The sequence below is a fragment of the Ranitomeya imitator genome, chromosome 1 (genome assembly GCF_032444005.1).
Source record: "Ranitomeya imitator isolate aRanImi1 chromosome 1, aRanImi1.pri, whole genome shotgun sequence".
Taxonomy (NCBI): Eukaryota; Metazoa; Chordata; class Amphibia; order Anura; family Dendrobatidae; genus Ranitomeya; species Ranitomeya imitator.
The window spans coordinates 581,025,028-581,050,495 of record NC_091282.1 but is presented as its reverse complement, the minus strand read 5'-3'; the positions used below and the strand labels follow the sequence as shown (position 1 = coordinate 581,050,495).

At 44.2% G+C, this 25,468-nt stretch overlaps 1 protein-coding gene across 8 annotated transcripts in view; it reads left to right on the top strand.

Moving 5' to 3' along the window:
* Positions 1-25,468, top strand: part of LONP1 (lon peptidase 1, mitochondrial) — a 480,916-nt gene that overhangs the window by 255,387 nt on the left and 200,061 nt on the right. For all 8 annotated transcript variants that reach the window (XM_069767869.1, XM_069767870.1, XM_069767867.1 and 5 more), the window contains one exon: positions 19,883-19,999. In XM_069767869.1, coding sequence (XP_069623970.1) covers positions 19,883-19,999 — 117 coding nt within the window. The remainder of the gene's footprint in view (positions 1-19,882; positions 20,000-25,468) is intronic.

The window sequence follows — 25,468 nt, the reverse complement described above, 5'->3', positions numbered from 1 at the left end:
ATAACCTTACATTTATCATTGTTAAACCTCATCTGCCACCTTTCAGCCCAAGTTTCCAACTTATCCAGATCCATCTGTAGCAGAATACTTCTCTTGTATTAACTGCTTTACATAGTTTTGTATCATCTGCAAATATCGATATTTTACTGTGTAAACCTTCTACCAGATCATTAATGAATATGTTGAAGAGAACAGGTCCCAATACTGACCCCTGCGGTACCCCACTGGTCACAGCGACCCAGTTAGAGACTATACCATTTATAACCACCCTCTGCTTTCTATCACTAAGCCAGTTACTAACCCATTTACACACATTTTCCCCCAGACCAAGCATTCTCATTTTGTGTACCAACCTCTTGTGCGGCACGGTATCAAACGCTTTGGAAAAATCGAGATATACCACGTCCAATGACTCACCGTGGTCCAGCCTATAGCTTACCTCTTCATACAAAATGATTAGATTGGTTTGACAGGAGCGATTTCTCATAAACCCATGCTGATATGGAGTTAAACAGTTATTCTCATTGAGATAATCCAGAATAACATCCCTCAGAAACCCTTCAAATATTTTACCAACAATAGAGGTTAGACTTACTGGCCTATAATTTCCAGGTTCACTTTTAGAGCCCTTTTTGAATATTGGCACCACATTTGCTATGCGCCAGTCCTGCGGAACAGACCCTGTCGCTATAGAGTCCCTAAAAATAAGAAATAATGGTTTATCTATTACATTACTTAGTTCTCTTAGTACTCGTGGGTGTATGCCATTCGGACCCGGAGATTTATCTATTTTAATCTTATTTAGCCGGTTTCGCACCTCTTCTTGGGTTAGATTGGTGACCCTTAATATAGGGTTTTCATTGTTTCTTGGGATTTCACCTAGCATTTCATTTTCCACCGTGAATACCGTGGAGAAGAAGGTGTTTAATATGTTAGCTTTTTCCTCGTCATCTACAACCATTCTTTCCTCACTATTTTTTAAGGGGCCTACATTTTCAGTTTTTATTCTTTTACTATTGATATAGTTGAAGAACAGTTTGGGATTAGTTTTACTCTCCTTAGCAATATGCTTCTCTGTTTCCTTTTTGGCAGCTTTAATTAGTTTTTTAGATAAAGTATTTTTCTCCCTATAGTTTTTTAGAGCTTCAATGGTGCCATCCTGCTTTAGTAGTGCAAATGCTTTCTTTTTACTGTTAATTGCCTGTCTTACTTCTTTGTTTAGCCACATTGGGTTTTTCCTATTTCTAGTCCTTTTATTCCCACAAGGTATAAACCGCTTACACTGCCTATTTAGGATGTTCTTAAACATTTCCCATTTATTATCTGTATTCTTATTTCTGAGGATATTGTCCCAGTCTACCAGATTAAGGGCATCTCTAAGCTGGTCAAACTTTGCCTTCCTAAAGTTCAGTGTTTTTGTGACTCCCTGACAAGTCCCCCTAGTGAAAGACAGGTGAAACTGCCCAATATTGTGGTCGCTATTTCCTAGATGCCCAACCACCTGCAGATTTATTATTCTGTCAGGTCTATTAGATAGTATTAGGTCTAAAAGTGCTGCTCCTCTGGTTGGATTCTGCACCAATTGTGAAAGATAATTTTTCTTGGTTATTAGCAGAAATCTGTTGCCTTTATGGGTTTCACAGGTTTCTGTTTCCCAGTTAATATCCGGGTAGTTAAAGTCCCCCATAACCAGGACCTCATTATGGGTTGCAGCTTCATCTATCTGCTTTAGAAGTAGACTTTCCATGGTTTCTGTTATATTTGGGGGTTTGTAACAAACCCCAATGAGAATTTTGTTACCATTTTTCCCTCCATGAATTTCGACCCATATGGACTCGACATCCTCATTTCCTTCGCTAATATCCTTCCTTAAAGTGGACTTTAGACAAGACTTTACATAGAGACAAACCCCTCCTCCTCTCCGATTTTTACGATCCTTTCTAAACAGACTGTAACCCTGTAAGTTAACTGCCCAGTCATAGCTTTCATCTAACCATGTCTCGGTTATTCCCACTATGTCAAAGTTACCTGTAGATATTTCTGCTTCTAGTTCTTCCATCTTGTTTGTCAGGCTTCTGGCGTTTGCGAGCATGCAGTTTAGAGGATTTTGTTTTGTTCCAATCTCCTCACTGTGGATTGTTTTAGAAATGTTCTTACCTCCCTTCTGAGTATGTTTTCCTGGGTCGTCTTTGTTCGAGTCTAATGTTTTTCTTCCCGTCCCCTCTTCTTCTAGTTTAACGCCCTCCTGATGAGTGTAGCGAGTCTTCTGGCGAATGTGTGTTTCCCAGGTTTGTTGAGGTGTAGTCCGTCTCTGGCGAGGAGTCCATCGTACCAGTAATTCACACCGTGGTCCAGGAATCCGAATCCTTGTTGTCTGCACCATCGTCTTAGCCAGTTGTTTGCATCAAGGATCCTGTTCCATCTCCTGGTGCCATGCCCGTCTACTGGAAGGATAGAAGAAAAAACTACCTGTGCATCCAGTTCATTTACTTTCTTCCCCAACTCTTCAAAGTCTTTGCAGATTGTCGGTAGGTCCTTCCTTGCCGTGTCATTGGTGCCAACATGTATCAGAAGAAATGGGTGGACGTCCTTGGAGCTGAAGAGCTTTGGTATCCTATCGGTCACATCCTTGATCATCGCACCTGGAAGGCAGCATACTTCTCTTGCAGTTATGTCCGGTCTGCAGATGGCTGCTTCTGTGCCTCTCAGTAGTGAGTCTCCCACCACCACCACTCTTCGTTGCTTCTTGGCTGTACTTTTTGCTGTCACTTGTTGCTGTGTGCCCTTTTCTTTTTTGCTTGCTGGTATTGCTTCATCCTTAGGTGTGCCATCTTCATCCTCTACAAAGATTTGATATCGGTTCTTCAGTTGTGTGGTTGGTGATTTCTCCATGGTCTTCTTGCTTCTTTTGGTCACATGCTTCCACTCATCTGCTTTTGGAGGTTCTCTGACACTTTTTTCACCTTCTGTGACCAGTAGAGATGCTTCTGTTCTGTCTAGAAAGTCTTCATTCTCTTTGATGAGTTTCAAAGTTGCTATTCTTTCTTCCAGACCCCGCACCTTTTCTTCTAAAAGAGCCACTAGTCTACACTTCTGACAGGTGAAATTTTATTCTTCTTCTGGTCGATCTGTGAACATGTAGCACATGCTGCAGCTCACCATGTAGGTTGTCACATCTGCCATGTTGCTCCTAGATCCTGCTGACTTGCTGTGTGTTTTCCTTCTTGTGTAATCTACTCAGCCAAGCTCTCTTGCAACAATATCCTACAGGCAAAAATTCGCGCGCCTTAAGGCGCGCGGTTTGGTGATGCTTTCCAAGCAGCTGGTCCCGGCTGTACCCAACGATCTTCTAGCTTAGGGAGACTTCGCTTTTCCCAGAAGGCACCTGGAATATGCAAATTAGCCTCAAGCTTGAATCCCTGGTTTGGTGATGCTTTCCAAGCAGCTGGTCCCGGCTGTACCCAACGATCTTCTAGCTTAGGGAGACTTCGCTTTTCCCAGAAGGCACCTGGAATATGCAAATTAGCCTCAAGCTTGAATCCCTGGTTTGGTGATGCTTTCCAAGCAGCTGGTCCCGGCTGTACCCAACGATCTTCTAGCTTAGGGAGACTTCGCTTTTCCCAGAAGGCACCTGGAATATGCAAATTAGCCTCAAGCTTTGACCCGATGCTCCTCTGAAACCGCTCTCCCACCTCCCTACCACAGCCAGGGCGCATACATTCGGACTATAAGATGCACCCCCCATATTCCTCCACATTTTGGGAAGAAAAAAGTGCATCCTTTAGTCCAGAAAATACGGTAACTAGTCTTGTGCCATCCCTGGCTAGCTTCTCTCATCCTCTCTCTAGTTAATAGGGCTTCTTCATGTGGACATAGGGAGAGATGTATCTTGTCTAGAGCTGGGCGAAGCTGGCCGGGGATGGCACCATATTAGTTAAGATAAAAGGGGCAGCTCCTCTCTCCGCATTAGTTGGTTTCCTGTCCTTGGTGGGGAACCCTCAAGATGAAAGATCTGGAAGACGAGGATGTCTGGGTCGGATTGATTTGGGCAGTTATTAGTCTGCTGCATCCGTCACCAGGTGCCGGTAGTCGCCTCAGGGGTTATGTATATCCATGCCCCCCTGAGCGAAAAAACCTGCTTATTACCCTAAAAAAAAAAAAAAGTCAGTGGAGGTCTTTGTTATGGTGCCCTCCCTGTTGACTTACGATGGCCATGCAGCCTGTAAGGTACATCGGTGCCCGGGCTAGGTAACACTCCTCGGAGGTATTGGGGCCCTCCCTGTTAAGCACAGAATGCAGTTTCCCCCCCCCTCCCTGGCAGTACCTGTAAGCAGCAGCATGAGGGAGAAGGATGGAGCGGTGTATGGAGAAGGCAGCGCTGTGGAGCATCAGGATGCAGGTGAGTGCCACGCTGCCTCCCTGAGATCCGGCCCCGTGTCATGGTCACATCCCCGGGGCACGGTAAGCTTCCTCCTCAGCCGGCGCCGCGTACCGCGCGACCTGAAATGGTGGGGTACGAGCATGCACACAACACCTGGGGGACAACAATAACAGTCGGACGAAGGGGGAAGGAGGGCCGAGGGAGCGTGCCCGGAAAGTGGTTGCCGGGTGCGCGCTCAGGCCTAGTTAACACTGCGCAAGCGTAGGATCAACCAGGTGATTGACTGATTACATCTGCGCGCACCGGAAGTCGTTGCCGGGTGTGCTCTCAGGCCTAGTTACACTGCGCAAGCGCAGGATCAACCAGGTGATTGGTTACATCTGTGCGCACCGGAAGTGGTTGCTGGCTGCGTGCACGTGCATGCGTCAGGGTGCTAAGCGGCCAGTAGAGGCAGGATCAACCAGGTGATCAATTTAATTAAAAAAAAAATGGGAGGAAACGCGGTTATTTATGGGGCAATCAGAAGTACTGCCGTTTGTCACCAACCATTCCAGGTTGAATGTGACTGCTCTTCTCACGTGACAGTTTGTACGATGGAGAGTTTTTCGCCGGAACATTTACAGCCACAGCAAGAGGTGCACGAGGGGCGGTCTCGCTCAAGTAGGAAGAGCCAGATACGCAATGGGAGACATTGGGAAAACCAGTTAACCTCCGGATCCGATACCCGTACTTTTAAGCGTCCGAGTGGTGAGTGAACTTTAAGAAAGTCCAGCAGGCTAATGTCTGTTCTTTTCTCCTCTCTTGTCTCCATCTCTCCCCTCTTTTCTTACATACATTGGGAGGGGGGGGGGGGGGGAAGTATAGGAGGCCCCCAAAAAGTATAAGTCAAAAACTAAGAAAAAGGAATGTCCCTTGTGCAAAAACCCTTTAAAAGCATCCTGGAGTAAAAATTTGTCAGGATTGTATTAACAAAACAGTGGCAGAGGAAACACCCTCCTTTACGGAAAACCTAAGATCTCTAATCGAGTCAGAAGTCTGTATGTCGGTAAGAGCGTTACAGACAGTCGATACAGATACCAGATCTAGGGACAGATCCAGCCCCTCAGTAGCATCTCAAAGGGTCTCTTCGGAATCAGAGGAAGACTCAGATACAGCTCGTTACTCAGAAAGTAGCTCAGATGAGGAAGATACATTCCCAGTGGAGGCTACAGACAAGCTTATAAAAGCTGTCCGCTCTACCATGGGGCTGGTAGAGGAAAAAACAAAAAAGACAGCCCAAGAACTCATGTTCAGTGGTCTGCAAAAGAAAAAAACGAAGATCATTCCCTATTAACGAATAGCTACAGGGACTTGTTAGGAGGGAATGGCAAAAACCAGAGAAGTCATCCCAGATAATCAACTCACTAAAGAGGAGATACCCTTTTGAGAAGGAGGCATCCTCATTTTGGGATAGAGCTCCAAAAATTGATGTAGCTATTTCAAAAGTTGCCAGAAAATCCTCCCTACCCTTTGAGGATTTAGGTTCTCTGAAAGAACCTCTGGACAGAAAAGCAGATAGTTGCCTGAAAACAGCCTGTGAGGCCTCGGCAGAGGCGCAAAGGCCAGCTGTCGCAGCCACTTGTGTAGCCAGATCCATAAAGATATGGATAGATAACCTGGAGGATCAGTTAGAACAAAAAGTTCCCAGGGAGACTGTCCTAGAAGCAATACCGGCCATAAGAGCAGCGGCAGTATTTCTAGCTGAGGCTTCAGCGGACTCAGCTAGACTGGCAGCAAAGTCAGCAGCATATTAGCCAATACGGGACGCTGTGTGATATGGCTTAAATGCTAGCTGGGGGACACACAGCCAAAAATGAAACTTTGCTCTCTGCCACGTGAAGGGAATTTCCTGTTTGGACCGGCATTGGATGAGGTGTTGGAAAAAGCCGGCGACAAGAAGAAGAATTTCCCAAAACTGCCATTCCAGGCCTTTCAGTGCTCCTTTCAGAAGGGCCAAAAGTTCAGAAGACAGCAGTACAAAGACAGAGACAAAAACAACTTTGACAATCGATCCAGGGGAGGAAAAGGCTTCTACTTTGGCAAGCCCTCCAAAGACACCAAGAAACCCTCCCAGTGACAACCCTCTCAGGTGGGAGGGAGGCTCTCTCACTTCCTTCCAGCCTGGGAAAGGATCTAATCCATCGCTTGGATCAGACATATTGTGGGTTCAGGCCTGAAATTAAAGTTCCACCACTGGCCTCCAAGAAAATACATGCAGACTCTAGTACAGTCCTCACAAGAAAAACAAAGGAGTCTGGAAGGGGAAGTAATATCGCTTCTAGGCAAACATGTCCTGGAAGAGGTTCCGGTAGAGGAAAGAATGGAAGGTTTTTATTCCCCCCTTTTTCTTATAAAAAAAACAAGACAATTCTTGAAGAACAATCATAACTTTGAAAGGCCTCAACAGGTATCTAATAATTCTGTCATTCAAAATGGAGACGATAAGATCAACAGTGAAATTCCTCTATCCTCGTTGTTACATAGTGGTCCTAGACCTCAGGGACGCTTATTACCACGTTCCAATCAGACAACAAGATCGCAAGTTTCTCAGGGTGGCAGTTCAGATGGGGTCTCAGTTATGTTACTTTCAGTACAGGGCTCTGCCCTTTGGGATAGCGATAGCCCCACGAGTATTTACAAAATTGATTGCAGAGGTCACAGCATATCTCAGAGAGAAAGATACTCTGATAATACCTTATTTAGACGACTTCCTAATAGTGGGGAAAAATTTTTCTCACTGTCAAAAGCAAGTCAGAATAGTGATAGACACACTACAGATGCTAGGATGGCAGCTGAATCTAAAAAAATCCAAGCTGGAACCAGCGATGTTCCAGAATTTTGGGGGGATAACTCGGGGTGGACTCTGTGGCGCAGGAGTGTCGCCTCCCAGTGGAGAAAGAAGGAAAAATCAAACAAATAATTGTAACAACAATAAAAAAGCCAGAAATGACTTTAAGAAGAGCCACATCGGTGTTAGGGTCCCTAACCTCCTGCATTCCAGCGGTAAAATGAGCCCAGTTCCATGCAAGAGAACTACATACACTGGACATACACAGCCTCCAAAGTAGTCACAGCGGATGCCATCCCTTGGGGGTAGAGAGCTCACATAGACACACTATGGATCCAGGCTCCCTGGGCTCAGTAGGAAAGAAATCTATCCTCAAATGATTGGGAACTTCTAGCAATCGAAAAAGCGCTAAAGGGGTTACTTCCACTCTTAACAGGGCATCATGAGAGAGTCCTATCAGACAACCGAACAGCGGTCGTATATGTAAACCACCAGGGGGGCACTAGTTCTCGGTAATTGATGCAGATAACCAAAAGACTCATGGCTTTGGCAGAACAGCATTTCCTCTCATTATTGGCCCTGCAAATCCAAGGTGTAGACAACCTGAAGGCAGAATTTCTAAGGGTACCGTCACACTATACGATTTACCTACGCTCACGACCAGCGATATGACCTGGCCGTGATCGTAGGTAAATCGTAGTGTGGTCGCTGGGGAGCTGTCACACAGACAGCTCTCCAGCGACCAACGATGCCGAGGTCCCCGGGTAACCAGGGTAAACATCGGGTTACTAAGCGCAAGACCGCGCTTAGTAACCTGATGTTTACCCTGGTTACCAGCGTAAAAACAAACAAACAGCACATACTTACATTCTGGTGTCCGTCAGGTCCCTTGCCGTCTCTGCTTCCCGCACTCAGTGACTGTCGGCCGTAAAGTGAAAGTGAAAGCACACGTCACCGCTGTGCTCTGCTTTCACTTTACGGCCGGCAGTCACAGAGCGGGAAGCAGACGGCAAGGGACCTGACGGACACCAGAATGTAGGTATGTGCTGTTTGTTTTTTTTTAGTTTTACGCTTGTAACCAGGGTAAACATCGGGTTACTAAGCGCGGCCCTGCACTTAGTTACCCGATGTTTACCCTGGTTACAAGCGAACGCATCGCTAGATCGCATTGCTAGATCGGTGTCACACACACCGATCTAGCGATGACAGCGGGAGATCCAGCGACGAAAGAAAGTTCTAAACGATCTGCTACGACGTACGATTCTCAGCAGGATCCCTGATCGCTGCTGCGTGTCAGACACAGCGATATCGTAACGATATCGCTGGAACGTCACGAATCGTACCGTCGTAGCGATCGAAATGGCAGTGTGTGGCGGTACCCTAAGAAGGAACCACTTAAGGCAAGGAGAATGGTCCATTTTTCAAAAGATAGTGCACATGTGGGGAAGACCCAGTGTAGACCTCATTGCCTTAAAAGCCAACAAGAATGATCAGAAGTTCTGCTCCCTAAACCCAGCAGACAGGCAGTTATCAGTAGACGCTTTCAGGATAAAATGGACATCAGGACTCTTGTATGCCTTCCCACTGATATGTCTGTTACCAGCAGTTCTGAAGAAGATCAGAGAGGACAAGGCCAGGGTGATTGTAATAGCTCCCTTTTGGCCAAAAAGGCCATGGTTTTACTGGCTAACAGTGATGTCAGTGACTGACCCATGGGTACTCCCAGAAGACCGGGACCTTCTAACACATGGTCCCTTCAGCCACAGTCAGAATTCCAGGCTGCATTTGACAGCCTGGAATTTAAAAGGGCGTTGTTAGAAAAAGAGGGGTTCTCAAATGGTTTAATATCCACCTTAAGGTACCTTCACACATAACGATATCGTTAACGATATCGTTGCTTTTTGTGACGTAGCAACGAAATCGTTAAGGAAATCGTTCTGTGTGACAGCGAACAATGATCAGGCCCCTGCTGGGAGATCGTTGGTCGCTGAGGAAAGTCCAGAACTTTATTTCGTCGCTGGACTCCCTGCAGACATCGCTGGATCGGCGTGTGACACCGATCCAGCGATGTCTTCACTGGTAACCAGGGTAAACATCGGGTTACTAAGCGCAGGGCCGCGCTTAGTAACCCGATGTTTACCCTGGTTACCAGCGTAAAAGTAAAAAAAACAAACACTACATACTTACCTGTAAAGGACGCCCCTCCGACAGCAATGAGGAGGGAGGAGAAGATGAACTGACTCTTAAACAGGCATCAGAGCAGTTGATGCAGGCTATCTCCCTCACTAGATCAGCTCTTACGGAGAAAATAGAAGATGTGCATACTGAGGTGGGACGCCTGCGTCATGACATGCAAACTATGAGAGGGCGCATCACGGAGGTTGAAACGAGGGTGTCTCATATTGAAGACACTATCGCCCCTATGGAGGCTAAACTGACCAAAGCTGCCGGATCCGTAAATGCCTGGAAGCAAAAGGCAGACGACTTGGAAAATAGACTGCGCCGCAATAATATCCGAATTATAGGTCTCCCGGAGCGGTCGGAGGGTCAGCAGCCTGAACAGTTTCTGGAGGAATGGCTCAAGTCATCACTGGGAGATGGATTCTCCTCGACATTCGCGGTGGAAAGGGCCCATAGGGTCCCGACCAGGCCTCTTCCTCCTGGAGCCCCGCCGCGGCCTTTCCTGGCGCGTCTCCTTAATTGTAGAGACAGAGATATCATCCTCCGCTTAGCACGGCAGAAGGGCCTCATCAAATTCGATAATGCTACCATATCGATTTTTCCAGATTTTTCTATGGAACTTCAAAAGCAGCGAGCACGATTTATGGATATCAAGAAACAACTTAGAGATAAGAACATCATTTACTCCATGCTTTATCCGGCCCGGCTTCGCATCGTTTATAAGGGCTCCTCCTTATTCTTCACGGATCCAGCGGAGGCGACTGAGTGGTTGCGGTCTCGCGGGGGGTCGAATGCGGAAGACTCCTAACCTGAGCTCCCTGATTAATGGCAACATAGATAGAGCTTTCTGCCTGGATGCGGAAAATATCAACAATACCGGACACTGAGTCCAGTGAGGGTATCCCCTATTCAATTTGACTGTGGGAGTATGGAAATATGCTCCCCTACTGTTCAAGTTTTGTTTAGTTTGGTTTTATATACTAGTTTTGGATGTTTATTAAGCATGGCTGCCTCTAATGCTAATTCTTTGCTCTGTGCGGTGCCGTTAGACTGCACCCGAATGATAATGATATATATCAATGCTCCCTTTAAGAGTAAATATGGGGGCTGAACTTATATGTATGACCTGGAACATACGAGGTATAAAAACTCCTCGAAAGAAAATTAAGGTGTTTTCGCAGATTAAAAGATATCACCCTCAAGTCGTAGCTCTGATAGAGACACATCTGACAAGAGACACGGCTCGATGTATACAAAAGCCATGGGTACAGTGGTCCCTACACGCATTCCACACTAGCTATTCAAGAGGGGTCTCTCTGCTGATACACAAAGAGGTCAGATGGGAGGCTAAAGAGGCGAGACGTGATCCGGAGGGTCGTTTCGTCTTTGTGCATGCATTTATTAACTCACGAGAGTATGTGTTGTTGTGTATCTATAACCCCCCTCCCGCTAACATGTCAATCCTACGTATGGCTCTGGGCTTCTCCTTAAAATATCCGGAAGCCAATGTTATTTGTATGGGAGACTTTAATTTAATAATGAATCAGTCCATGGATAGATTGAGATTGGACGATGTGGACTCAGGGGAAGTTGTGCCTCAGCACCCCTCACAATTAGCACTATTTATGGAAGGGAGTGGGTGGCTAGATTTATGGAGAATAAACCATCCAGAAGTTAAGGGGTACACCTGCCACTCGTCTACTAGGCAGTCTTTGTCTCGAATAGACTATATATTTGGGTCGGGTGGCTTGGCGCTATGGGTGGATAGCATCGAACATGGTAACCGGGGGATCTCAGATCATAGCCCGATCATTCTTAACCCTCCGTCACATACAATATTCGGACTAACGAGTTCACATACAATGTGCCTGTCAGGCGCCTGCTGGAAAAATACCTATAATATCTAATGTTTGCAATTTCAGTGCTCTAAAAGTGATCAGTGACCTTCATAGGGATGTAATAAAAGAGACTACACATAATCAGTTGCAAAAAAAAACATTTACTTAACATAAAACTAATAACTATGAAATACAAACTTTTCAAAACTCCCGCCAAATAGTCCCCAGTTCGACTCTCTCAAAAAAATGTACAAAGAAAGTTTTTGAACACAAACTTAATTTTAAGGTACCTTAAGTACTATTAAAAACATATTCAATCAGAAGTAGATGCTGAGGTTTCCCCAGAAAAGTCACACTTGCAGAGCAAATAGCAAGAATTACACACCATTTTTGCATGTGTCAGGCAAATTGCTTTATGACATTTGAGACATTCATAATTTGAAAGCCTTCTGGTTCCGCTTTCCGTTTGGCAGGTGGTGCATCTCCTTCTTTTGTGAGGTGGTGCAGATGGTGACTTTTCACCATCATCTTCTGGGCGGAACCTTTTGAGCTGAACTTGAAGGCGAGAGGGGATACCGATTGTTTTCACGCTTCTGCTGCGTAGCTCTCCAAGTACTAGTTCATGGGCCAATTTTTTCAGATACAATCGTCTACGGAGTGGTTCAAGCTTGTTTTCAAGATAAATTACTTGTGAATTTATACCACCCAAATTCAACATAGCAAAAAATATGACCATTGGCCAGCGTTTGATGTTTCTGCTGACGTTGAAAGTGGAGCACATCTGATCTGCTGTATCCACACCCCCTTTGGTGGCATTGTAAAATGTAATTATCTCCGGTTTTTTTTCTGCCCCAGTCCCAGGATCGATGGCAGCATCATCATGAAGTGTTGATAGAAGAAGTACGATTTTTTTGGCATGTGGTACATAGGAAACTAAAGCCTTTCCATTATGGAATGCAAACATACTGCTGTACTGTTGTCTCTCTTTCACACTTACAAACTGTGGCGGCAATTCCCTTTTGTTTTTTCTTACAGTTCCCACATATGACAGCTTCTGAATTTTCAGATAATCAATCAGATCACAACTTGTAAACCAATTGTCAGCTGTAATATTGCGACCCGATCCAAATAAGGGTTCAGCCAATCTTTTTACAACATCAATGGGTTTGTTGCTCACACAGTAAGGACCTTCTGGTTGTTTTCCTGCATAAACTTCCAGGTTGTAAGTGTAGGTCTTACTGGCATCAACAAGGGCATAAATTTTTATTCCATATTTGTTTGGCTTTGATGGAATATATTGACGAAAGGCACATCTACCACGAAAACCAGGGAGCATTTCGTCAATAGTGAGATTCTCTCCAGGGTAATAACTTTGTTTACAGTTTACAACAAATCTTTGAAATATATCACGAATTGGAGCAAGTCGGTCATGTGTTTTGCGTTCGGTTCGGGTAGTTCTGTCGTCAAACCGAAGGCAACGAATTAGAATCTTGAATCTGTTTATGGACATAACAAGGCTAAATTTTTCAACTCCATCCCCATCTTTACCCCAAAGTTCCTCCAAACTTTGTCTATTTGCCCTATAAGCTTCTGCAAGGTACAGTAATCCAAAAAAAGCACGCAGTTCTATTTCATCTGTGGGCTTGATGGTTCTGTTGCAGATGTACTTGTCCTTTATAATGTCTATATATTGGTTGGTATATGTGACAATAGAGTCCAGAATGTCATCTGTAAATATACTGTTCCAGCATTCAACTGCAGTTTTTGCATTACGTGCAGTTCCTATTACTGCAGGAAGGTGAGTAATAATATTTAAAGGTTCCCTACGTTTTTTCTGGAATGGCTTCTTGTTCCATTTAGTATTTTTATCTTTTCCAATATAATATGATCCAACTTCTTCATCCTCACCACTGTCACCATCTTGCTCTGTTTCAGAATCCAGGACACATTGTTCCACCTCATCATGAGAATCAATCTCACTTTCCTCTCCTAAATCCTCATTCAGTGTGAGGTCTCTATCATCTAACAACATGTTTGTTACTTCCTCAACATCAAGTTGTTTGGATAAATTGTACATTTTCCTCTCCATTTCAGCAGATAATCTGAAGCAAGAGAAGGAATATGTTAGGGAACTACTGTATATGCCTGAGCAGCACACTTTCTTTTATAAAATCTCCCTTATTTCTATGAAATATCCTCACATTTTGTGCTATACATTCATAAAACAAGCTAAATAAACTATTGTGATGAATAAAAACATAAAATACCAACCTTACTGAATGTGACGTATTCACATACAATGAGCCTGAGAGATCTGTGCAGCTATATCCTCTCCCCTGAAGCTCTGAAATCCAACTGTGATATCAGGTTTCACAGACCTTCAAGAGACAGGAGACTACCTGGAGGGAGGGGGTTTCCTCACAATCTGGTGAGGAAGGAGAAATGAAAGTAAAAGAGAAGCGCCTGTCAGATCAGTTGTATGTGACGGAGGGTTAAACTTAAATATGGGCAATCCGATAATAGTAATAGGTCCTGGAAATTAAATCCCTTTTGGTTAAAATTGATAGACTCTAGTGATAGGACGGTTGATCAGTTGAATAGCTTTGTGCTGACACATTCGGAAATCCAAAACCTTGGTCTATTCTGGGATACCCTGAAGGCATACTTGAGGGGATGCTTGTCTTCTACCATTTCCTATATTAAGAGAGTGACGGCGAGGGAGGACGAGGAGATAGAGCAAAGATTAAAAGACTCAGAGGCCACTTATATAGCTAATCAGTCCAGCAGTAATAGAATTGAGTGGCTTACTTCCCAGAGATTGTATACCCAACATACAGATGCTAAGTCAAAGCGCAAATTATTTTTTACTCGTCAGTCCTACTTTGAGCTAGGGAATCAAGCCAGCACACTCCTGGCCTTCTTGGTGCGCCAGCATAGCACCTCCAACACAATATTGCAGATCCGGGTGTCCGATGGCTCATTGGTGTCCTCTACTGATGGAATACTTCAGGGCTTTTATGATTATTATACTTCGTTGTATAAGTCTAAGAGTGGTTTAGATGTCGATGAATGCCTGGATTATCTATCGGATATAACATTCCCCTCGCTGAGTCCATCCCAACGAGCTCTTATGGAGGCTGAATTTACTCTGGAAGAGGTAGAACATGCTATAGCAGATATGGCCACCGGGAAGGCCCCGGGACCTGATGGATTTCCCATTGAATTTTATAGAAAATATCGTGATAAATTAGCACCTATATTGCTGAAGGTACTAAGGGGAATATGGGAGGGAGAATCGGTACCCGAATCGTTTTATGATGCTAATATTATCGTGCTTAGGAAGGAGGGGAAGGATCCTCTGGATTGTGGATCATATAGACCAATTTCTTTAGTGAATGTGGACTACAAAATTTTCACTACATACTTACCTACCGCTGTCTGTCCCCGGCGCTCAGCTTCTCTGCACTCCTCCTGTACTGGCTGTGAGCGTCGGTCAGCCGGAAAGCAGAGCGGTGACGTCACCGCTCTGCTTTCCGGCCGCTGTGCTCACAGTCAGTGCAGGAGGAGTGCAGAGAAGCTGAGCTTAGTAACCTGATGTTTACCCTGGTTACCCGGGGACCTCGGGATCGTTGGTCGCTGGAGAGCTGTCTGTGTGACAGCTCTCCAGCGACCAAACAGCGACGCTGCAGCGATCGACATCGTTGTCGGTATCGCTGCAGCGTCGCTGAGTGTGAAGGTACCTTTACTCAGTAGCAGAAAACCAGTGACTACCAGGATTTATGGGACGATATGGAAACAATTCTTGTCTATCTCAGGGCCAATACGGGAAAGGGAGGTCCCGATAGTGGCAATACTGGAGTTCCTGCAAAAGGGTTTAGATCTGGGATTAGCTGTTAGTACCATCAAAGTGCATATTTCAGCTTTAGCAGCATTATTTAACTATGACTTGGCAAGCAATAGGTGGGTGACCAGGTTATCCGAGCCTGTAGTAGAGCTGACTCTCTTCCATCCCCTACTCCTCCGCCTTGGGATCTAAATTTAGTGTAGACAGCTTTGACAGAAAACCCCTTTGAGCCATTAAATACAACGTCAGATAAGATACTAACATTAAAAACAGCCTTGTTAGTGGCACTTTACATAGGCCCGTAGGGTTGGGGATTTACACGTGTTATCAGCAGACCATCCCTACACGCAAATTATGGACGATAGGTTTGTATTAAAATTCGATCCAGCATATCTCCCAAGGTGGTGTCAAGATTCCATTGGACTCAGGATATAACCCTACACTCTTTTTGTCCTAACACTAGCAACAAGAAAAAGGAGAGGCTCCATTGCCTAGATGTCAGGAGATGTATCTTTCAGTATTTAGAGGTGACAAAATCGTGAAGGATACAGAGGGCTTTATTTGTTAAATTCCAGGGGTCAAGAAAGGGCCTTAAAGTCTCAAAACAAACTACCACTAGATGGGTGAGAGAGGCCATTATACTAGCGTATAGTAGTGCAGGCAGGGCTGTTCCACAGGGTCTAAAAGCCCACTCCTCGAGAGCCATGGCGACGTCTTGGGCGGAGAGCAGATGCTACCATCGACCAAATCTGTAAGGCGGCCACTTGGTCCTCTCCGTCTACATTTTTTAAACATTATAGGTTAGACCTATCTGCTACCTCTGATCTCACATTTGGGAGAAGAGTGTTACAAGCAGTGATCCCTCCCTAAAGAGAATACAAATCTCTGTAACTCTCTCGTGGTGTCGTCATGTTTGATGGAAAAACACGGGTATTGCATACCTGGTATTGTTTTTTTTTCATGAGACATGAAGGCACCCTTATATTCCCACCCTTTTGGTCATTAGTTGGGTGCATTATTAGTATTAGACACTCCCTCGCGTGTTGGTAATTAGAATGATAAAAGATGTATTATTTATGTGTACACTAATCTGCGGAATTCCTCTCGTGCTCTGTAAAACAACTGATGCGGAGAGAGGAGCCACCCCTTTTATCTTTTCCTGTCCTTGAAGGGCGGATCCCCTCTCTTGTGGTGCCGTCACGTCTCATGAAAAAACACATTGCCAGGTATGTAATACAGACTATGATATGAAAGCCTGGAGTGCTTTAGAGAAAAATATACCTGTCAATACACAGCTGTCTGGTGTCCCGTGAAGGTGCAGGACCGTGAAGGTCCCGTGAAGGTGCTCCTTCTCTGACCCTATCACTAGGGGGCGCCCTAGCTCACCCTATGCCCCCGGGATACTCCTAAGATACCGGGGCCTCCACCCTTGTCTTATCTCCTGAATCATCCCTCTGTATGTTCTCTTCCCCACCCAGGGAAAAGGGGCGCTACTGTGCACCGCAGTACACCAACCCGACAAACAAGTCTACGCAAACTCCAGGCATACAAATTATTCACTCACAAATAACAGAGGAATGCATCGGGGAGTGGAGGATCGCAAAAAAAGAAAAAAATCAGATTTCCCATTCATTTCTCTCTACTCTAATATGATCTAGTATACCAGAAGAGAAAGAAATGGAGTCCCCTGAGCTCCCCCCGGTACCTCTGCTACCCCTGAACTCTCCGGCTCCGTCCCCCGTCCCTCCGCATCCTCTTCCTGGAAAAAGATGGCGGGCGCAGTGCGCCTGCCGAGAGCTACCGGCCAGTACCGGGCAACAATAGGACATTTTTTCTATTGGTTAATTTTGATCACTGTGACAGGCTCTATCACAGTGATCAAAATAAAAATTAAAACCCCCTTTGTCACCTCCTTAGGTAAAAATAATGAAATAAAATATTTTTTTTCCATTCTTTGCAGTTAAGGTTAGGATTTGGGTTACAACCCAGTTTGTGGAAGGAAACCGGAGTACACTGAGGAAACCCACGCAAACCCGGGGAGAACATACAAACTCCTTGCAGATGTTGTCCTTCTTGGGATTTGAACCCAAGACCCCAGTGCTACAAGGCTGCAGTGCTAACCACTGAGCCGATAAACTTCTTGAATGTGGTTTTGTGCACCTTGAGGGATGCAGTTTTTAAAATGGCGACACTTTTGGGTATTTTATGTCATATTGATCCCCCCCCCCCCCCAAAGTCACTTCAAATGTGATGTGGGCCCTAAAAAAAAATGGTTTTGTCAATTTTGTTGGAGAAATACGAAATTGCTGGTCGACTTTTAACCCTTATAACTTCCTATCAAAAAACTATTTTGTTTCCAAAATTGTGCTTATATATAGTTGACATGTGGGAAAAATTATTTATTATCTATCTTGTGTGACACGACTCTCTGATTTAGGGGCACAAAAATGAAAAGTTTGAAAATGTCAAAATTTTCATAATTTTTGACAAATTTCTGTTTTTTTTTTTTTCCATAAATTATTGCAAGTCACATCAAAGAATTCTTACCACTACCATAAAGTACAATGTCATGAAAGAACTATCTCAGAATCAGTAGAATCCGTTGAAGCGTTCCAGAGCTATAACCTCATAAAGTGACAGTTGTCGGAATTGTAAAAATTGGCCTTGTCATTAAGGTCAAAATTGGCTCTGTCACTAAGGGGATAATAGCATGTTTATACAGGCAATCCCAAATAAAGATGCACACTGATCTGTAGTATATCACTCCAGTGCAGATAGGCTGCCAGGATACTCAGCAGCATGAGTCCTTTTTTTTCAGGACGATACACCACCAAGAACGACATTTTTTTGCGCTGTGCAAAACATGATTTTTACCTAACGAATGGACATTTTGATTATTGATCTGTGATCGGCAGCCTGTTTACACTGCGAGATAATCGTGAAATTAGTGTTTTTAAGAACGCTCATTCATGATTATCTTTTGAGTAAAAATTCAGCTTTAATCGTGTCGTTCTAATAATGTGCATCCCGATGCATTCCTTTTGGTGTTTAGTCAACTTGACCAGTGGGATTAATTAGCATTAGGACAAGCACAGCTAAAGTAACTGCTGAAGTGGTACCCAGCCATGTTAATTAAACCAATTTAACACTGTCACTTGATTTTAAGACCCTGCTTATGGCAGAGCCTAACAGGCTATTATACCATCAGAAAATCTTTTGTTGTACTGTTGCCATGGAAACTATTGGGACCCAGCAGTTGCGAGGTGAAGATGATGATAAAGAGGAAGCCCCTTCCTTTGTTTACTATTTTAGATGCTGCTGTTGCGATTGACTGCAGCATGTAGGGTGTTAAACGGCCACGATAGGGGCTATAGCATTTTTGGCCATTGGGGGGGGGGGGGGGGAGGCGGCACAATTTACATATTCCTCACTGCCATAGTTGAGCGGAGGAATAAAGCCACTTAATGACCACTGTAAATAGGCTCATCTGCAAACTATAAAGCGTTTAAGGCTAAGTACACATTAGCGTATCTGTGTGTCCTGTATCATCTGCATGTACAAACGCATGCCAAAACACATTTAAATGCATACTTACGCTGCATTTTTTATCTGAATCGGCTTACGCATGATGCAAAAAAAATGCTGTGTGTGCATGCGTTTGTGTGCATTTTCGCCTGCGTTTGCATTGTTTATGCGCATGCTTTCGATATTTCCAGGAGGACATGTCTCAATCAGTTCCTGGACATGCACAGTCCGAAGTATGCAAGCTCATCGAATGCATGCGTATGCATGTCCTTGTGTACCAATGTGTTCCCATAGGCAGTAATGAGTTGTTTATACACACTCATCCGCATGCGTATGCCTACACATATTTGATGCTTAAAAAAATGCAGCATTTTGCATTCGCCGGACACCGCAAAACAACGCATGCGGATGCATCCGCATACAAACTGAGTACACCATGTACACAATGTTAAAGATAGGTATGCAAGACGTATGCGGACAGTACGCAAGCCTACACTGCCCAAAAAACGCTAATGTGAAACCGGCCTTAGACAGAAAGGAAAATGTAGATTTACATAATTGTCATTGTTTTTCGTCATTTCGGTAAGCTGAATGCAATGCTTTTCTGTAAAATTTGAATGAATTGCCAAGTGAGACGATGGACAGAGCCTTTGATGCAAATGGAAGCAAAACCTAAATAGAAATAAATAGAAAATGTTTTTTCAATGGCTCTATTCTTTCCCTATTGGTCAAGACTAGAGATTAGCGAATTTGATCAGGACAGGGCTTATTCGGCAAGCTATAAGCACTTACCGGACAAGCTGCAGAGGGAATCCGGCTTCCTGGATTGCTCTGGCTGATCAGCTGTTCGACTCTGCAGTTGCATGTGTCGCGGCTGTGTGACAGTCACGACATGCATGGAGAGCCTGAGAAAATGCGTTAAACCACTCAAGGTGAATGACAGGTGTTTCCCGTAGCCAGAGATCTGTCAAACAACTGCAGCACTACTGGGGAAAGCTGGCGCGCTTTAATTCATGCTGCCTGTGTTTTGTACACCATGAATCTGGTGACAGGTTCCCTTTAACAGTAGATATCTTTTCTTTTTCTCATATGCAGAGAGATGGCTTGTATTTTGATAACAAGCAATAGAAAATAATGACCTGTTTTAAAATGATTTACCGTACTTGCTTTCAAATGTGTGCATATACCGTTTGGTCAATTGTTAGATTGTTTCCTAAACTTTAAGGCACATGTCAGATTTTTTATGTTTCCATTCTTGATCTCTGTATTGAATCCATCTCCTGCAGGTTCTCTTCATCTGCACAGCCAATGTCACCGAAACAATCCCAGAACCTCTCAGGGATCGCATGGAGATGATCAATATATCTGGTTACGTGGCACAGGAGAAATTGGCTATAGCTGAGGTGAAATATGTTCTGTATCTGCTTACAGCTCTGTAATATACTAGAAATATATGGTCAACAACTCATCACGATCAGGACATATTAAATGTGTTCTAAGTGTTCAGGATCCCAGAGTCTAAAAAACATGCTGAACTTACGACTAATATCCACATAAAAAATTTCAAAAAAGAAGAGAAAGAAATAGACCAAAAATCGGGGATCACCGGAGGCACGGATCAAGTAAAAAAAGGCAAATTTTATTCAAAAGTGTATAAACGGACACAGAAAACCACATAGAGCACACATTAAAAACATTTAAAACATTGGTCATCCATGTGACCTATACATGGTACACTTAGGCCCAAAATAGAGCCATCCCCCTGTATGAACCAACTCCCCAGTATCAATAGATGACAAGTATAAAGAAAATCCTAACTATTACCGAGTGTGATGTCTATGTGAACAGCACCTTATTTTATCATACAAAAAATATATTGAAAAAGAGAGCTAAATGGCAAGTACACAAATAGTCATATAGCTACCACATTCAGCATATGTCACAATGACTTGTAAGGAGATCCACAATGCCTAGATGCACCATGTAATAGTGAAGGCAGTATCCATGGTGCAAACACATAAAAAAAAAAAAAAAAAAAGGAGTCATCTAGACATGAACCCCAATTGCCATAGAAATGAATAAAGATACATATGGAGGTGCAGATAACCAGCCCAGCTGAGGGCACAATCAGGTTCAAAGACTAATAAATCTATTAGCAGAGTAAGTACGAGACTCAATGTGCCAAAGCTGCAGAGACTCCCATGCTGAAGAGGCATGCACACAGTTACCAAAGCCTCTGGGGCTAGATGACCAAAGCTCAATCACAGCATGTAAAATAGAGCCAAGGGCTGCTGGACACACTCAGGACCACCTGGGGAGTGGAGACAGGGGGTACGCTGACCCCCTGTCTCCACTCCCCAGGTGGTCCTGAGTGTGTCCAGCAGCCCTTGGCTCTATTTTACATGCTGTGATTGAGCTTTGGTCATCTAGCCCCAGAGGCTTTGGTAACTGTGTGCATGCCTCTTCAGCATGGGAGTCTCTGCAGCTTTGGCACATTGAGTCTCGTACTTACTCTGCTAATAGATTTATTAGTCTTTGAACCTGATTGTGCCCTCAGCTGGGCTGGTTATCTGCACCTCCATATGTATCTTTATTCATTTCTATGGCAATTGGGGTTCATGTCTAGATGACTCCTTTTTTTTTTTTTTTTTTTATGTGTTTGCACCATGGATACTGCCTTCACTATTACATGGTGCATCTAGGCATTGTGGATCTCCTTACAAGTCATTGTGACATATGCTGAATGTGGTAGCTATATGACTATTTGTGTACTTGCCATTTAGCTCTCTTTTTCAATATATTTTTTGTATGATAAAATAAGGTGCTGTTCACATAGACATCACACTCGGTAATAGTTAGGATTTTCTTTATACTTGTCATCTATTGATACTGGGGAGTTGGTTCATACAGGGGGATGGCTCTATTTTGGGCCTAAGTGTACCATGTATAGGTCACATGGATGACCAATGTTTTAAATGTTTTTAATGTGTGCTCTATGTGGTTTTCTGTGTCCGTTTATACACTTTTGAATAAAATTTGCCTTTTTTTACTTGATCCGTGCCTCCGGTGATCCCCGATTTTTGGTCTATTTCTTTCTCTTCTTTTTTGAAATGGTTCATATTATATAGACCTGGTTGGATCCCTTGGAATCTGTGGTGCCCCCTCTCTTTCTTATCATAATATCCACATAAAGGAAACCTGTGATATCCAATACCTCTTTGGATGAAAACCGTCCTTACTTGTAATCCACCTAAACAGTATCATTACAGAGAGTAGGCACTTGTGGACTTGTTTCATACAGTGTATTCTTAATCATAGCAAGTTCACTTAAAGGGAATCTGTTTTTTCCCACCTAATGTGAGCGCAGCATGAGACACATCCCGATTCCAGCGATATATCATTCACCGGACTGCTTCCAGCACTTTTGATAAAATCACAGTTTTATTAGCAGTAGATTATAACTAGAGGACTAGTAAACATGTTTCTTTTACTCCTCCATATTCATGAGTTCTGTATAACCCCACGTTCACCACTGGCAACTTTCTGCTTATGCACAGCATAAAGCTGCAAATCAGTGGTGTGGGCAGGGTTGCACAGAGCTCAGCATTTAGAGAACTGGTAGATCTGCAGCAGATAAATCAGTGATTTTATCAGAACAGCAGCAAGCAGCCCAGTAAGTTACACATCATTGGAATCCGGTTTTCTGCCCCTACATCATGTTACTTTCAGATGGTGAGCAAAAAACTTGATGACTTGATTGTTTCAACTGGAATAAAAAAGAAACCACCTTTTATACTCATGTATAAGTTTTTCAGTACATTTTTGTGCTGAAAATGCCCTCTTGGCTAATACGAGTCATTGTCCCAGTTTTTGGCGGGGGAGGGGGAGCAGCGGGTCACAGGAGATAAAATATGGCGGCTGCGGCTAAAGCCTGTGCCCGCTTCTAAAGATAAGTGAATATTCACTGCACTGACAATGAATATTCATTTATCTTATAACGCACGCTCAGTTGCAGCCGCAGCCACTGTCTTTCAGCAGCTGCTGGGCTTTTACGGGTGCCCGTTCATTAAAGTAATGAATATTCACCTCTCCGCTCTCACATAGGTGTGGAGAGGTGAATATTCATTACCTTAATGAGTGGGGACACGTGATCGCCTGGCTGCAGGAGCTGCTGGTACTGGAACGAGATGCTGCAAGGGCACACAGGGAAGGTAAGTAGAACTTTTTTATGTTTTTTTTTTTTTTAAGCTTTTCTCATGGGGGACATACATACATGGATGGGGATGAGGAACCATGCATACAAGGATGGGGATAAGGAGCCATGCATACAAGGATGGGAAAAAGGAGCCATGCATGCAGGGATGGGGATAGGGAGCCATATATACAAGGATTGGAATAATGAGCCATGCATGCAAGGATGGGGATAAGGAGCCATGTATGCAAGGATGGGAATAAGGAGCCATGCATACAGGGATGGGGATAAGGAGCCATGTATACAAAGATGGGAATAAGGAGCCATGCACACAAGGATGGGAATAAGGAGCCATGTATACAAGGATGGGGATAAGGAACCATGCAGACAAGGATGGGAATAAGGAGCCATGCATACAAGAATGGGAATAAGGAGCCATGTATACAAGGATGGGGATAAGGAGCCATGCATACAAGAATGGGAATAAGGAGCCATGTATACAAGGATGGGAATAAGGAGCCATGCAGACAAGGATGGGAATAAGGAGCCATGCATACAAGGATGGGAATAAGGAGCCATGCACACAAGGATGGGAATAAGGAGCCATGCATACAAGAATGGTAATAAGGAGCCATGCAGGCAAGGATGGGAATAAGGAGCCATGCATACAAGAATGGGAATAAGGAGCCATGCAGCCAAGGATGGGAATAAGGAGCCATGCATACAAGGATGGGAATAAGGAGCCATGCAGCCAAGGATGGGAATAAGGAGCCATGGAGACAAGGATGGGAATAAGGAGCCATGCATACAGGGATGGGAATAAGGAGCCATGGAGACAAGGATGGGAATAAGGAGCCATGCATACAAGGATTGGAATAAGGAGCCATACAGACAAGGATGGGGATGAGGAACCATGCATACCCAGCTTTTACCCGAGTCAATAGGTTTTCCGAGTTTTTTAGAGGCAAAATTACTGTATTTTTTGGACTATAAGACGCACCAGAGAAAAGACGCACCCAGGTTTTAGAGGTGGAAAATTATGTATGAAGCAAAATATTTAATAACACAAATGGCATACTATTATATGTCATGTTATTATATATAATGGTATGTTATTATGTTGAAAACTACGGGTAGAAGATGGTGCTGCTAGACCAGTGAGGTGTCTGTAAAGTACTAAGTGAAGATGCTGGAGGGTGAGTATAAGAATAGGGGCACAGGGCTCATATTTAAAGCATCACTCCTGCTCTGAAAAATAACACTGGAGTGCTGCTTTAGGGAGAACTATAACTCCCAGCATGTCCTGCAGATCCTATGGCATGCTGGGAGCTATAGTTCACCACAGGAGTGGCATAGTGCTTTTTTATGTGCTGTAATTAATAAAGTTTTAATTAATTCTTGTACAGGCTGTGCTCAGTGAAGGTCCTGCAGCCAGCCATGGTCGCACAGTGCCCTCCCTCTTACCTCAACACAGATCATGTAAGACCAAGCTGCACTGTTTGTAGTGAGGTGTCTGCAGGACCTGTGATGACCTCATGAAGAGGCAGGACTTTGGGCGGTCATGTGATGCTCCAGCCCGCCCTCTTCATGACCTCAGCACAGGTCCTCCACAGAGCATTCAGCATTGCATCAGCGCTGTAAGGTATACGACATCCCTTCCTTCTCTTTCACCCTGCTCCTGCTCCCTCGCCCACACGATCTCCCCAGCTGCTGCAGGATTCCAGCGCTGAGGATACCATGTGGGTCTGCTGTTTTAAGTGAAGGAATATTCATTTTCTGCTCACGCCCACTGCTCGGTGCTGACAGGTGGGTGGCGAAGCGGCTAATGAATATTCACCTCGCTTTAAGTATAGTGACCATGTGGTTTACCCAGTGCAGGATTCCTGCAGCGGCAATATTTTCCTCCCTCCTGCGATCCCACTCCACCGCTGCCCACCCCCCCTACATTCTACATTCCACATTACAACTATAAGACGCACCCACACTTTCCTCCCAGATTTGGAGGATAAAAAGTGTGTCTTATGGTAGGAAAAATACGGTAGGTGCCTCGGCTTATACTCGGGTCGACTTATATACGAGTATACACTACCGTTCAAAAGTTTAGGGTCACCCAGACAATTTTGTGTTTTCCATGAAAACTCATACTTTTATTAATGCTGCCTGCTTCTTCCCTTAATAGTTCTTGCATAATTTGGAGCTTTGGGTCATTATCCTGTTGTAGGATGAAATTGGCTCCAATAAAGCGCTGTCCTCAGGGTATGGCATGGCATTGCAAAATGGAGTGATAGTCTTCGTAATTCAAAATCCCATTTACCTTGTACAAATCTCCCCCTTTGCCAGCACCAAAGCAACCCCCAACCATCACATTACCTACACCATGCTTGACAGATGGCGTCAGGCACTCTTCCAGCATCTTTTCAGTTGTTCTGCATCTCACAAATGTTCTTCTGTGTGATCCAAACACCTCAAACTCGGATTCGTCGGTCCATAACACTTTTTTCCAATTTTCCTTTGTCTATTGTCTGTGTTCTTTTGCCCATATTAATCTTTTCCTTTTATTAGCCAGTCTCAGATATGGCTTTTTCTTTGCCACTCTGCACTGACAGCCAGCATCCCGGAGTTGCATCTTCACTGTAGATGTTGACACTGGCGTTTTGCGTGTACTATTTAATGAAGCTGC